The 16,070-nt window shown below is 43.8% G+C and overlaps 1 protein-coding gene across 1 annotated transcript in view; it reads left to right on the forward strand.

Annotated features, from left to right (window-relative positions):
• The window catches only part of LOC142303971 (scaffold attachment factor B2-like), an 812,977-nt gene that overhangs the window by 209,907 nt on the left and 587,000 nt on the right, over positions 1–16,070 (forward strand). The window contains exon 11 of the mRNA XM_075345939.1: positions 2,063–2,154. Within this exon, the coding sequence (XP_075202054.1) occupies positions 2,063–2,154 (92 nt within the window). The remainder of the gene's footprint in view (positions 1–2,062; positions 2,155–16,070) is intronic.

Genomic DNA, 16,070 nt, shown 5'->3' on the forward strand with positions numbered 1-16,070 from the left:
TATTGCGGAAAATAATATAATAACTGACTGACAGCATGGATTCATGAAAGATAAGTCGTGTCTAACCAACCTGTTCTATGAGGTGGTAAGTGCAAATCTGGATATTGGTAATGCAGCTGATGTGAATTATTTGGACTTTGCAAGGGAATTTGATACTGTACCACATAATAGCCTTATACTGAAGCTCCAGAAGCAGAGACTAAGTGAAACTATATGCAACTTGGTAAGGAATTGGCTAAAAGATGGGAAACAAAGTTTAGTCATAAATGGTATATTCTCTAAATGGGCTATAGTCAGCAGTGGGGTACCACAGGCAATGTGCTAGGACTAGTGTTGAGCGGATCCGAACTGTAAAAATCTGGATCCTCGCGGTTTCAGCGTCTGATCCGGATCTGAGCCGCCCGCGGGAATCCAGCTGCACGATCCGGATCCGGGATTTTTTTCTCGCTCTCTCACTCGCTCTCTCACTCGCTCTCTCACTCGCTCTCTCACTCGCTCTCTCACTCGCTCTCTCACTCGCTCTCTCACTCGCTCTCTCACTCGCTCTCTCACTCGCTCTCTCACTCGCTCTCTCACTCGCTCTCTCTCTCACTCTCTCTTCCGGACTTCTGTAACAACCCGCGACTGATCCGCCGGACCCGAATTATTAGCAATCCGCTCAACTCTAGCTAGGACCCATTTTTTTTTTTTTTTTCTCTCTAAATCTCTTTATTAATGACCTAGTGGATGGGATTGATAGTAAAGTGTCAGTCTTTGCTGATGACACCAAACTATGTAGGATATTAAAAACTAACCTTGATAGTACAATATTACAAAACGATCTGGGTAAGATGTCAGATTGGGCAGATACTTGGCAAATGAGATGTAGTGTTGATAAATGTAAAGTAACGCATCTAGAACTGAGTAATCCTAAAGGTGCGTATACATTAAATGGAAGTATACTCGGGGCTACAGAACAGGAGAAGGACTTGGGTATTCTCATTACAAATAAGCTGAGCAGCAGTACTCAATGTCAAGCAGGAGCTGCAAAAGCAAACAAGATTTTAGGGTGTATAAAAAGAGAGATTAGATCCCGTGATCCCAACGTATTGTTACCCCTTTATAAATCACTTGTAAGGCCACATCTAGAATATGGGATCCAGTTTTTGGATCCATATTTTAAAAAGGACATTCAGAAGTTAGAATCAGTTCAAAGGTGGGTAACTAGACTACTACAAGGAATGGAAGACCTCCCATGTCCTGAGGTTGAAGAAGTTAAATATGTTTAGCCTAGAAATAGGACATCTGAGGAGATCTCATTTATATGTATAAATACATGTGTGGTCAATACAAAGGACCTGCACATGACCTATTCCTACCAAAGACAATACTAAGGACCAGGGGGCATTCCGTGCGAGTGGAAGAAAAGCGATTCGAGCAGCTAAATAGGAAAGGGTTCTTTACAGTTAAAGCACTCAGACTGTGGAATGCCCTACCGCAAGAGATAGTAATGGCAGATACTATAACAGCTTTTAAAAAAAGGCTGGATGATTTCCTCAGTACACAAAACATTGTTGGTTATAAATTAATGACAAAATGTATAATTGGTGGAGGAAGGTTGAACTAGATGGACCTAGGTCTTTTTTTAACCTATGTAACTATGTAAAAAAAAAAAAAAAAAAAAGACATCTCAGAGGAGATGTCATTTATATGTATAAATACATTTGTGGTCAATACAAAGGATTGGAACATGAATTATTCCTTCCAAAGACTTTACTTAGGACCAGGTGACACTCACTGCGAGTGGCAGGCGATTCCGGCAGTTAAATAGGAAAGGATTCTTTACAGTTAGGGCATTCCACAATCTGACTGCTCTAACACAAGAGGTAGTAATTAGTTATGTAAGACACTATATAACAGCTTTTATATCAGGGCTGCATGATTTCCTCAGTATACACAACATTGTTGGTTATAAATGATTTAGTGATGAAATTTACAATTGGTGGAGGAAGGTTGAACTAGTTGGACCTAGGTCTCTTTTCATCCTATGTAACAAAGTTTTATTTATATTTTCTTTTTTCAGAGAGTAGAGGAACTGAAAGAACAGTTGTCATGGATAAATCAAAGGGGGAGCCGGTGATCAGTGTGAAAACCTCTTCTGATTCAACTGAAAGGGTATGAAGAGTCATTATTATTTGTATTCGGCATTTATTTTTTTTATAGAAGAAATTACAGTAGATGAATAGCTTCAAATAGGCTTGGTTTTCTGATGGCGTGCAATTTTCACTTAACAAACTAGTGGAATAGTTGTATATGTTTTTAGCATTATAACAAAATTATACCTTTTTTTTTTTTTTTTTTTGTAGTAATTCATTTATTTATTTTTTTTTAATCCGGTTCATTTTTATTAACCAGCATAGTTACATAACACAAATAGTAGTCTTTTTTTCCCCTCAAAAACCATACAGAAAAATAAACGAAAACAAACAGTCACAAAAACATCACCTAAGTGATACAGTGAATAGTGTACCTGCAGTTCCTACCCAACTGTAATGTAGGTCTCAAATCAGCTATTCTAATTCAACATGCTAAACATGACCTAAAATATCCCACATCATTCTCAGCAACCATATACATTCCAATTCCACCCCATTCCAATAAACACAATTAACCAGTTATGTGAAGGACCTGGTCTCCCATACTGTCTTGTAGCAGCGCCTAGGAGGCAAGGCCCGAAGCATCTAACCAACCCTCCCCCCACCCCCCCGCAAATTTTATAGAATTTCTTCAGTGCATTTCTTTTGAGGTATACCCCCCATCTCCAACCGAAGTATTGCGTTAACTCTTCCTAAGATCCCCGATGGCCAGAGGAGCCAGATCCAACCAGTGATCAGCCACCAGTTTCCTGGCCTGATATAGAAGTCGCTAAATACCAACCACCACCGACAAGCTCAAATCCGAAACCCTCTCTAGGAGACCTAGGATACATGTAACTGGTCTTGGCTGTAGTCTTATACTGAAAACTTGCTCAATCAAAGCCAAAAACTGCCATTCATATGTGCTCCTGTGCTTCAATATTCCCACAGGACCACATCATATGTAAGAGGTCAGCATTCTCCCCACCCACACTTAGGACAAAGGTCCGCCTGGATCCCCATCTTATTTAATAGAGTGGGTGTCCTGTATACCCTATGCAGCAAAAATAGCTGTGACAGTCTCATTGATTTCCAGAGATCGCCAAGCCCGGAGTCTGAGACAGGACCTCATCCCATTGATCCTCTGTCATAGGACCCACCCATCTCTCTCCTACTTCTCTCTAATTTGTAGAGGGAATTTGTTGAGATAGCTAGGTAGCATCACTGTAAATAACTTAGAGATAATGCCATAGAAGTGGTCCGAGGTCAGCTAGGGTGTGGTTCTGCCCTATACTAATAGCAACATGGCGTGTCTGTGTCTCATAGGCATGTCGGTGTTGTAGATACTGATAGAACGAACTATGGGGTATCCCAAATTTGGCCTGAAGTTAATCAAAACTTTTAAATATGTTATTCTGATGTGTTTTAGAAACCAAATGCATACCCCTGTCCACCTACATTCTCCAGCCCGGGAGTTACTGCAGCTCTAATAGACAGTGATTATGCCATAATTCTGTTGTACCCAATATTCCCAACAATGCCTACCCTATTTAATAGTGCAAATGTTTGGTATGAAGCACTGTTTTTGGGAGAGTATCTGCATCCAAAAAAGCCACTGGGTGTCTCAATTTTCACCAATTTACCCACAACATCATATGCTTCTTCCTTCTCCCATCCCTTAAAATGCTACATCTGTGCTGCAATGTAGTAAATCCACGGGTTGGGGACTGCTAGGCCCCCCTCCTCCTTCCCCCTCTGCAGGGTCTTAAGGCGAATTCTGGCCTTTTTTTCTTTTTCCACAACAGTTCCCAAAACAAATATTCTAATGGATCCATATCGGGGTGTTGTGGAGAAGGTGCAACTAGGCATCAGCACCATTTTTAGCAGGTTGAGTTGGCGAGTAAGGGACAGCAGAAGTGAGTTGGCACCAAGCATCTATCTTACTCCTAAAGTGAAGCAGCATAAGTTCTAAGTTTTGAGCATAGTAATCTCATGGTCGGGCACTGACCATTATCTCAAGGTATTTAAATATATCCACCATCGGGATTGGCAAGCCCAGAGTAGAGAAATTAGGCGGGAGTAGATCTATAGTAAGCAAGGCAGACTTCTCCCAGTTTAATAACAGCCCTGAACGTTTTCCACATTTTTTAATAACATTAACTGCTGAACCCACTGACTCTACCACCTACCTTTTATCCTCTAGATTCCGATCTCAAATCGCTTTACCCCAGTGGAGGCACGAGCATAGCAGCTAATGGTTCGATTGCCGCTGAGTATAATATGGAGGAAGAGAGAGGACACCCCTGTCTTGTGCCCCTTGTCAGGCTAAAAGACGATTAAGTACAACCATTGACCCGAATTTTGGCCTGCGGGAAGGCATATAGTAGCCTAAACCAATTTATAAATCTAGAGCTCAGACCCAATTTTCCCAAAGCAGCCCATAGGAAGTTCCATTCAATACTATCAAAGGCCTTGGCTACGTCGAATGTCAGGAACTAAGCTGTATCCCTAAAAATAAATATCACAAGTTGATGGAAGTGGATTTATTTGGGATGAATCCAGTCTGGTCCTCGTGGATCACTGACATGATCATCCGGGACAATCTGTTAGCTAGTATTTTCGCAATTAGTTTAGTTTAATGTCCAATGTAAGAAGCGAGATGGGGCGATACGAATCAGGCGCGGTTGGCTTTCCCAGGTTTCAAAATCAATGCATTTTATTGCCTCCTTCATGGATGCAGGGAGGGACCCCTGCTCTTTTTGCATCTCTTAACACATTCAAAAACCTTGGCAGCAGCAGATTTGGTATACAATTTATAAAATTCCCCTTTGAGACTGTACCTGGGGCCTTTTCAGTTTGAATCTGACCGAGCGCCTCCTCTAGATCTCTATATCTATTCAGGAATTCCCTCTCACTATACGGTATAAAGGGAATCTCCTTATTGCCCCGATTGCCACCGCACCAGGGCAATGGGAAGAGTCTGTGCATCTTATGGATGCGTCGTATCTGGAGCGTCTGTGGGGTGCTATTGTTGGGCTGCAAAGCCCCCAGTTGTCTGCTGCACTTTGGCTGGTATTAGAAAAATGTGGGGATCCCACGTCATTTTTTTTTTCCTTCAATAAATTAAATATTTAAAAAAAATAAACAAAAAAAAAGCATGGGATCTCCTCTATTTTACATAAACAGACAAGGTACAGTAGACAGCTGAGGATTGCAGCCTGCAGCTGCTGCTGTTTCTGTGCTTGATATGAAAAAGGGGGGACCCCACGTAATTTTTTTACCCCCCAAAAAAAACAACAAAAAACAACTAGCCATGCTAGCTATCCCTCTATCAAGCTATTCTGTTATTTCTTTATGTATTCAATCTGTTCTTTATTATCTAATCTATATGTTCTTATTTTCTATCTATCCATCTAGCTATTCTTTCTATTTTTTTCTATCTATCATCTATTCTAGCTATCGATCCATTATCCTACCCTATTATATTTTTGTTTCTCCATTAAAAAAACCGCAATAACAAAAATGCACCAAAAATGAACCAAAAATGCACCTACATTACAAGCGTTTTTTTTGTTTTGTTTTGTTTTTTTTACATTTCCAGGCTCTGACAAGGTGCAGTTTTGGTTGCAGTTTGTGTGGAGAAAAAACTGCAGCGTGCGCATGTAGCCTAATGCTGCTGCATGACCTCCACAATCCTCCTGCCATCCCCCCACCTCCTCCCCAGTGCCAAGTTTCAGTGTGGCAATGTAGGCCAGCCTCTCTGCGCCCTGGCGTTTGTGGCTAGCAAATGTCCCACACTCTCCCCCTCCATAAGGTACTGTTAACTAAAAAAAAAAAAAAAAACACTTGCTATTAGCCAGGGTAGTCATATGGTCGCTCAGATCCCTCTGCGTCCGGTTTGTCTCGTTTGGTGTCATTATTAAGGTTATCTATAAAGAGTTGCTCTGCACCCCCCAAGGCATCCGTCAGGTTTTTTTAGTGCACTCCCTTGTTTTCGTCTTTTGGGTGCAAATTTCTTTAATATATATCCCACAAACATACCCTTTCTTAGTGTCCCACACAATATGCTTAGATGCCTTACTGTCATTCATCATAAAAAAAATTCCCATATAGGGTCAGTCAGGGAGCCCCCTATTAGCTGTTTCTAGAATGGGTTAAGCTGCCGCGGTACACCTGCCAGCTGACTTGCACCTTGTAGTGGGGAGTGGTCTGACACACTCTGGCCAGATATGTAACCGAGCCTACATAGGGCAGCAGCTGGGCATTACCAATGGGTAAATCTATCCTGGACAATGACTGATGGGAGCTGGAATAACATGAGAACTGTCGGTTCTGAGGGTTTCTAATGCGCCAGGTATCCACATACCCCAACTCCTCTATCACTCTAGCAAGGAAAATAGCCGTCAACCCCTCTGAGATATTTCTGGTATGTAGCTTATCCCAGTAAGGGTGTAGATAGCTATTATAATCTCCTATTAATAGGGTGGGGATCTCAAGGAGAGAACCAATAAAATTAAAAATACGTTTCAATGGTTCACTTGTATACGGAGGTGGGATATAAGTAGCAACTAGAATGCAGCTCACATTGTACAGGACAAAGTACCGACACATGTATCTACCCTCTTGCTCTACAGAGGATTTGAGATAGGAGAACGGCACCATCCTATGTACTAGAACGCTTACCGCTCTGGCATGAGTGGAATACACGGAATGGTGCTCGTGGGTTATCCATTTTTTGCACAGCAAATAAATTCTTTATTTCACCAAATGTATTTCTGAGTTAAGTATTAAGGCTGGCTTGAGCTGCCGGAGAAACTTGAAAATCGCAGATATTTTAGTGCATCACCTAGCCCCCAAACATTCCATGCTACTATGTTAGGCTATGTGCCCACGCTGCGGAAAATTTGCGGAATTTGCCGCAATTTTTTTCTCGGAAATTCCACGTATTTTTCAAAAATCCGCTGTACAGCAAGTCCCCAGCCATTTCTATGGCATTTTGGAGCTGCTGTGCCCATGCTGCATTTTTTTCCCGCAGCGGAAATAATGCAGATTTCCCTGCGGAAAAATCTGCAGCATGTGAATTATTCCTGCGGATTTTTCCGCCTGATCCCATACTTACCTGCCTTGATAGAAGACTCCGGGAGGAGCGCAGTGGAGCCAGGAGCAGGAAGCAGGAGGTGGGCGGGGCCTGAACGAGCTTCGGTCATGTGACAGCCGAAGCTAGTTCAGGCCCGCCCACCTTCTCCTGCAATGTGCAGACAGACACAGCCGGAGAGTGAAGAGTGCTGCGTGATGGAGGTAAGTATGAACTCCCTGATCACTCAGCACTTGTTCTGCATTGAGGATGCACTACCAAAGCCATGGTACTGTATCCTCAATGCAGAATGAAGGCAGCATATCCGCAGGACATTCCGCAAATAAACCTCAGCATTTAAACAAAGTTGTGCTGCGGTTTTCTGAAAGCTCCTGTGGAATGTCCTGCAGATATATCCACAGGACACTTTCTCCGTGGTAACATAGCCTTAGCCTCCTTCGCTATAGGGGTGGACGTTTATTTATAACAGCAGGGCGCTGTAGGAAGAGCTCCCTGGACCTCCCTACCGCAGAAGAAAGCAGTGAAAATCTGTGAGTTACAGGAGAGAGCAGAGAGGCTGGAAGTAGCTGACAGGGGGAGTGGCTGTGGGGGCAGAGCTGCCTGAGAGAACTGGGGGCGGATACCCTGAAGTCTTTCTAATCTAAGTTGCATTCAAGCATATAAACCAGCTCTGAACCACAGCTCCAGCAAACAGCCTCTCTCCAAAGTAGCTGGGCTACAAAGGGTCATCTTCAGAGTCCACAGACCCCAGTGCCAAAGGACTTTAACCCCTATTAAAAATAAAAGTTATTAAGAATAAGGCAGGAGGGGCGTAAAAGTGCAGGGAAGCTTGGACTTGCTAGAATTCCCTGGGAGAAAGAGAACTTCTCATAGATTAGCTCTGCAGACTGATTGAAAACCAGGGCCAGGGCTCAGCATACGAACTATCCTTCCTATACAAATGTAAAAAAACATTTTAAAGTCCAGTCACACATTTCTGCAAAGAAGCTGCCTGGAGCTCCACACAACATGGACAAATTTGTAGGTAAAAATATTCCCACACCAGCTAAAAAAAAGGAGGAAGGACTCTGAGTCAGGAGTCACCCCCTCTGGCAAAGGCTGCAGCAGAGGCCAACATGCCTGCATCCGATTTCCAATCCACTACCAAAGCCATAATGGACTTGCTGATGCCGGTCATTGATAGTAGGCTGGCAGCATTCCAATTCTCTCTGGACCTTATTGTTATCCAGGTTAACACACAAGGAACCAGGCTGACTGAGGTGGAACAGAGCGTTTCGGACCTAGAAGACTCTTTACAGGAGCTCGCCAGGAAGCTGGAAGTCAAGGAGAAAGATGTAGCCTCCCTGTAGGAAAAGATGGATGATCTGTAGAACAGGTCGAGGCGGAACAACCTCCGGCTGGTAGGTCTCACCGAGTCGGTTCACCCAAAGGACTTACAAAAATTTACCGCAGAATGGCTACCTAAGGGCGGCTTTGCATGTTGTAACATTGCACATGCGATGTCTGTGGGGTCAAATCGAAAGTGACGCAAATCCGGCGTCACTTTCGACATCTTAGTGTGTAAATTCTTCCTCCCATCGGAAGGAAGGAGGTGGGCGGGATGTTTACATCCTGCTCATCTCCGCCCCTCCACCGCTATTGGCCGCCTGCCGTGTGACGTCGATATGACGCCGCACGACCCGCCCCCTTAGGAAGTAGGCGGGTCGCCGGCCAGAGCGACGGTCGCAGGGCAGGTGAGTGCATGTGAATCTGGCGTAGCGATAATTTTCGCTACGCCAGCTATCACAAGATATCGTACCTGCGACGGGGGCGGGGACTGGGACTATCGCACTCGACATCGCGGCATCGGCTTGCGATGTCGTAATGTTCAAAGCCTGCCTAAGGCCCTAAAATTGAAAACAACATCAGGATCGATAGCCATCGAAAGAGCACACAGAATTGGTGGTCCCCCTCGCAGGGATGGAAGTTCCAGACCCCGTCCGGTCATCTTTAGAGTGCTGGACTTTCAAGACAAACAAAAAATCTTGGCGGCTTTCCGGAATGAGAAGGGTCTCTCATACAACAACAATAAACTCTTAATTTTTGAAGACTATTCAGAAATGTAAAGCATTCAGCCCGGTGTGCCGACTATTAGTGGAAAGAGACATTCGATTCAGCCTACAATATCCAGCGACCTTTCGATTCACAATGGAGGGGAAAAATTGGGAGTTCGGGGATCTGGAGAAGGCCCTGAACCACCTAAACTCAGGAACGTCACCTTCACCATCTAACCATGATACTTGACATGGTGACTTCAAGCATGATTTGTTTGATGTAATGTTTGACATTTTACGGTTATTCATTGGTATTTTTATATTGAAGGCAGGAAGCCTTGCTGTTGGGATGAGGGGGTTTAATAGAGTGTTGATGGGGGAGGGTGGGAGGAACCTCTGCTTGTGTATCTCTAAAGGTGCCCTTTTGTGGGGGTCTCTACTCACTGGCTGGGTTGGGTGGAGCACCTCGATTGAGAAAAGATTAGGCTTTGAAAAAATTCCTAAGGCAGGTATTGGGTAATGGCTAACCAAACAAACTTAGGAGTGTTAATGTTGCAGGAGCTGATATGGTGTTCGTGGAATGTGAACGGGCTCAATTCACCAGTTTAGAACTTTTCTCCTTTTATCTGAATCGCTCAAATTTTCGCATCATATTTTTGCAGGAGACACACTAGCTAAAAGGTAGCCACCTTTCTCTTCTGAGTAGGAAGTACGTCATGTGTGCTGAGGCATCCTTTACCAAGAAACAGAGAGGGGTCACCATTGTCATCAATAAAAACATCAATCATGAGGTATTAGATGTGATTGAGAGTTCTCTTGGTCAAAATTAACATTGAAGGTACGGTTTATGGATTAGCTAACATATATGCACGTAACACTCCTGACACAACATTTGACTCCGAACTCCTGGAAAACATAGCAGGGTGGAACACTTCTAATCTGATAGTGGGAGGTGATTTTAACGAGGCTTATGACCCAGTCCTGGATAGATCGAACCCTCAAAAACCACATCTGGCCACACACAAGGGAAGTATAAAATTATTAATAGACCATCTGGGCTTGGTTGACGTCTGGCAGTTACAGCATCCAATTGATAAAGACTATTCACACTACTCTCATGTTCATAATTCTCATGCGAGATTAGAATATTGGCTGGTGGGTTCATCAGTGTTACCCTCACTTATGTCCTCGAACATCCTAGACATTTATCTATCAGACCATGCACCAGTCACATTCAAATCCAGTTTGGGTGGGGCGGTAATTAGAGAGCGGAAATGGAGATTCCCATTGTATCTTTATCAGTCAGAGGACTTTAACCCCTTCACGACCATGGACGGATATATCTTTCATGGAGCGTGTCCCGTTAAGCCCCGCCCCCTGCCGTGGGCAGGCGGCGGTGGTCGGCACACATAACAGCTATTTTCAACAGCTGACATGTGTGCCTGCTAGCCACGGGTCGAATCGCTTCCACCCGCGGCCATTAACCCCTTAAATCTCGCTGCCAAAGTCTGGCAGCAAGATCTAAATGCGCGCGGCCATTTTTTTACTTACGGTGGTTGCCATTGGTTGACTTTCGGTGGTTGCCATCGTAGCACAGGGTCATGTGATGACGCCTGCAGCTATGAAGTTTCACTTTCGTTTTCCCTCGGCCGCGAGCAGAGAGAAAAAGATAGTGACTGAATCTGCTGTTTACAGCTGTATAGCTGTGATCAGCAGATAGATAAGAACGATCGGATTGCTGATCGCTATAGCCTCCTAGGGGGACTAGTAAAATAAAAAAAAAGTAAAAAAAAAAGTTTTAAAAAATTAAAAAAAAACAAAAAGCCTAAAAGTTCAAATCACCCCCCTTTCCCCCATTGAAAATTAAAGGGTTAAAAATAAATAAATAATACACATATTTGGTATCGCCGCGTTCAGAAATGCCCGATCTATCAAAATATAAAATCAATTAATCTGATTGGTAAACTGCGTAGTGGCAAAAAAATTCCAAACGCCAAAATTACGTTTTTTGGTCGCCGCAAGTTTTACGCAAAATGCAATAACAGGCGATCAAAACGTAGCATCTGCGCAAAAAATAGTACCATTAGAAACGACGGCTCGAGACACAAAAAATAAGCAGTCACTGAGCCATAGATCCCAAAAAATGAGAACGCTACGTGTTTTGGAAAATGGCGCAAAACGTGCCCCACTTTTATTGGTCAAACTTTGGTTTGGTGTCTACAAACTCGCACCGACCTCAGGCATCATACCCACACATCAGTTTTACCATATAGTGAACACTGTGAATAAACCATCCCAAAAACTATTGTGCCATCACACTTTTTTTGCAGTTTTTCCACACTTGGAATTTTTTTTGCTGTTTTCCAGTACAACATATGGTAAAACGTATGGTTTCATTTAAAAGTACAACTTGTCCCGCAAAAAACAAGCCCTCCTATGGCAAGATTGACGGAAAAATAAAAAAGTTACGGCTCTCGGAAGAAGGGGAGCAAAAAACAAAAACGCAAAAACGGAAAGTGCCCCGGGGCTGAAGGGGTTAAGTCTTTACAGACCTTTTGAAACACATACAAATTAGACAACCAGGAACATAGCAAGGACGTTCATCTATTCTGGGCGGCCTCTAAAGCAGTGGTAAGGGGGCAAATACTTGCATATGTTAGCTACAGAAAGAAAAAGCTAATGAAGCGTACTCTGGAAGCCTAGAAACATTTAACCCAGACATACAAGGCGTTCAAACTTTCTAATAACCCCCGCGGCAAAACAAAAATTCCTAGAAGCCAAAGAGGCTGCAGACATGTTAGCTCACAAAGCAGCACTGAACAATATTGATTACTTGAAGCACAAATACTTTAAATGGGGCAACAAACCGGGAAGACTTTTGACTTAAATGACAAAACCATTTAAACAGGCCACTAGAATCCAAAAGATTAAAAAAAGAGACTGGACAATCGCATCCAGAGACGATGAGATAACAGAGGCGTTTAGGGCCTTTTTTGGGTCACTTTACTCAGCTGAGACTGGAAATACTACTCATGGGGCTGGTTTTCTTCGGCCTGGGGTAACTCCACTCCTGTCTGAGGAATAGAAAGTCATACTGGATGCACCCCTTGGTACGGCGGAGGTTATGCAAACTATTAACACCCTTAAGGTCGCTAAAGCACCGGGACCTGACTAGTTTAGCAACGAGTATTATAAATTGTTAGGACGCTCTGTAAGACCGCATCTATGTGCAGTGTTTAATGAAATAGTGAGGGCTAAGAAGCTTCCAGACGGTTTCAATGAAGCGTGTATTATTGTCCTGCCCAAGCCAGGTAAAGATCCCTTACAAGTTGAAGGGTATAGGCCAATTTCTTTACTCAACTCAGACTTTAAAAGCTTCACTAAATTCTTAGCTAATAGATTACAACAAATTATCCCGGATTTGATATTGCCTTGCCAGACTGGGTTCATTCATGGAAAGTCGATTACCTATAATATTAGGACGGCAATAGGAGCTATCTCATACAGCAGACGGCACCGATATACCAAGAACATCATTGTAGGATTAGATGCGGACAAGGCCTTCGATAGGGTCTCCTGGGGCTATCTGTATGGCCTTCTTGATAGACGAAAATTTGGTCCCTGGTTTGGCGAGGCAATCCAAATGATTTACAAGGACCCAAGATCTTATCTGTTCATAAACAATGCGCCATCTCAATCTTTTAATATACAGAGGGAACGCGTCAGGGGTGCCCACTTTCACCGTTATTTAACCTGGCATTAGATCCACTTCTACGAACATTACAAAATTTGCCAGAGTTCCAGGGAGTGAAGGTCGGACATTCTATGATCAAAATGTTGGCCTTTGCAGATGATGTATTGCTATTTATAGCCAACCCTGCTCAAGCAATCATGGCAATAATGAATACACTAAACAGATTTGGGGAAATCTCAGGCTTTAAAGTTAACTACAACAAATCAGAGGCATTGGCGATATTTAGAACTGGTAAAATTAATGAAGCCTCATTTCCATTTAAATGGTGTTCGGAGTCTATTAGGTACCTGGGCATCCAACTTCCAGCCAACCCGTCACTAATATATTAAACTATAAGTCTTGTATAGCCTCCTTGCTTCAGCGCCTGCATTCATGGGACAGATTTAAACTATCTTTCTCGGGCCAGTGTCATCTCATAAAAATGATAGCGTTTCCTAAATTGATGTATCTCTTCCAATCTCTTCCATTGCTGCTAACCAACTCTGATATAAAGATGCTAAATACGGGATTCAGGAAATTCATCTGGGGAGATGTGGGGTGTTCCAGGATAAGCCTCTCTAAACTTACCCTTCCCAAAAAGGATGGGGGAATTAATTGGTAGATATAATCTTGCAGCAAACTTCAGATATCTCTTTGATTGGGTGCGAGGCTCCTCCCATTTTGCCAATGTCCAACTGGAAGGACAGTTATACCCACACTTGTCTTTGATGACCTTGTTACACCTGAGAGGAGATGAGCTTCCAGGCGACATCACAGAGCATCCCACACTTTGGGCTACAATAAAAACATGGAGGAGGGTAAGAAAGATTTGTGGTGCTAGGTGCTATGTAACACCATTCCAGACATTTAGGGGGAACCCACACTTTCTAGAGGGCAGACCCACAGTGGATTACAAGATTCTGGCCATGCAAAAATGTCAGATGGCGGTGGATATGCTGGATTTCGGCTTTTCTTTACTAACTTTTGAGGAAGTGACACGCCACTTTCCAGCATTCACGCACAAACCTTTCTTATTCCTTCAAGCTCGTTGCTTGGCACTAAAAAATATTGCTCAAGGAGCAGGAGTAGGGCCAAGTAGAAAATTGGACACTTTTATCCGTAATGCTAGGACGCAGGACACCTCCACTAGCCAGATATACTCGTTGCTACATCCTCACTAGAACTGGAAGGAGGAGAAGGCGGGCCCGGCCAAATGGAAAACAGAATTCCCGGAATATGAGAGAGCAGATATTCTGGGAGCTACCCTGTCTCTAGTAAAATTAGTGCCATATGCTAGTTACACAGACATGGCTTTACGGGTCTTTCATAGGGCGTATGTATCGCCCCTGGTTCGGTCCAGGATGTCATCTACAATATACGCTTGCGCTAAGTGTGGTCTGGCAAAAGCTACACTATACCATCAGTTTTGGGAATGCACGCAAATTTTGGAACGGTGGAAACAAGTACATCTGAGAATTCAAAGCGCATACAAGATTAAATTCCAGTTAACCCCTCAATGGGCCATCTTTAATATCCTAGGGGAGACTCCGCAAAATATCCCCAGGGAAACAAAGGCGGCACTTTCTATTTGGGCAGCGGCCACTAGGAAAAGCATTTTACACCAATGGATAAACTCTAATCCCCAAACTATGGCATTGGTTGACACAAAAATCAAATTTCTGTTTTAAAATGGAGAGATTGGAGACGCTGACAAACAAGGAAACAGGAAGAGATACATTATCTGTAACTTTGTATATGATTATCTGTTTTTGTTATTAAAAACTAATAAGGTTAACACAAAACTGGAAAATAGCAATCTTCCTCAGGGAGCAGTTTTGTTCAGCCCTTTTTCATTAGTATCAAGCCATGCTGCCGCATCCTTTAGTGAATCAAAAAATTGTTTCCCACCATCCGCCACGACTCTCAATCTGATAGGGTGTATCATGGAAGACTGAATCTGCAGCTGCCTCAGGCGGGTTTTTTTTTTTACATCCTATTGCGCTTTCCTCTGAATTTCAGGTGGAAAAGTCCGGGAACCGTGAGACCCTGTGACCATCAATAGCCAGATCCTTTAGCTCACGGGCCCTGCGGAGTTCAGTGTCCCTGTCCCTGAAGGGCAGCAGCTTGAGGAGTATTGGGCAACGCGGTGACTCTGGTGGTGACCCTATGTACACGCTCGATAGTAAAGAAAGGGGAAACCACATCATTGCCCAGAGTCTTAGGGTACCTTCTCACTAAACGACGTACCAGCGATTCCGACCACGGTTTGACCTGGTCAGGATCGCTGGTGCGTCGCTACATGGTCGCTGGTGAGCTGTCAATCAGGCAGATCTCACCAGCGACTCTGCACTTGGTAACCAAGGTACACATCGGGTTACTAAGCAAAGCGCTTTGCTTAGTTACCCGACATTTACCCTGATTACGTGTGCAGGGAGCCAGCGCTGGCAGCCTGTAAGCGTGTACACAGGTAACCAGGGTAAATATCGGGTAACCAAGCAAAGTGCTTTGCTTGGTTACCCGATATTTACCTTGGTTACCAGCGTACACCGCTTAGCGCTGGCTCCCTGCACACATAGCCAGGGCAAATATCGGGTAACTAAGCAAAGCGCTTTGCTTAGTAACCCGATGTGTACACTGGTTACGTGTGCAGGGAGCCAGCGCTAAGCGGTGTACGTGGGAACCAAGGTAAATATCGGGTAACCAAGCAAAGCGCTTTGCTTAGTTACCAGATTTTTAACTTGGTTACCAGCGTACGCTGCTTACACTGAGTCGGTGATCGTTTGTCTCCCGCCATCAAACACGCCATTGTGTACTGCACAACGGGAGACCAACTAACAAAAAATGAACCAGAACAGTGTTCAACGATCAGCTATTTCATAGCAGGGGCCAGGTCGCTGCTTAGTGTCACACACAGCGAGATCGCTGATGAGGTCACTGGTACGTCACAAAACCTGTGACTCAGCAGCGATCTCGCTATGTGAGAAGCGCCCCTTAGGAAGGCAAATTTCCAAAGAGGCCACTGGGTTTTTACCCTTTGCTTTCTCCGGGACCCCCACCAGAAGGAGGTTGCTCTTTTGGGGACTTTTTCTCCAGAT

The sequence above is a fragment of the Anomaloglossus baeobatrachus genome, chromosome 1, assembly GCF_048569485.1.
Source record: "Anomaloglossus baeobatrachus isolate aAnoBae1 chromosome 1, aAnoBae1.hap1, whole genome shotgun sequence".
Classification (NCBI taxonomy): domain Eukaryota; kingdom Metazoa; phylum Chordata; class Amphibia; order Anura; family Aromobatidae; genus Anomaloglossus; species Anomaloglossus baeobatrachus.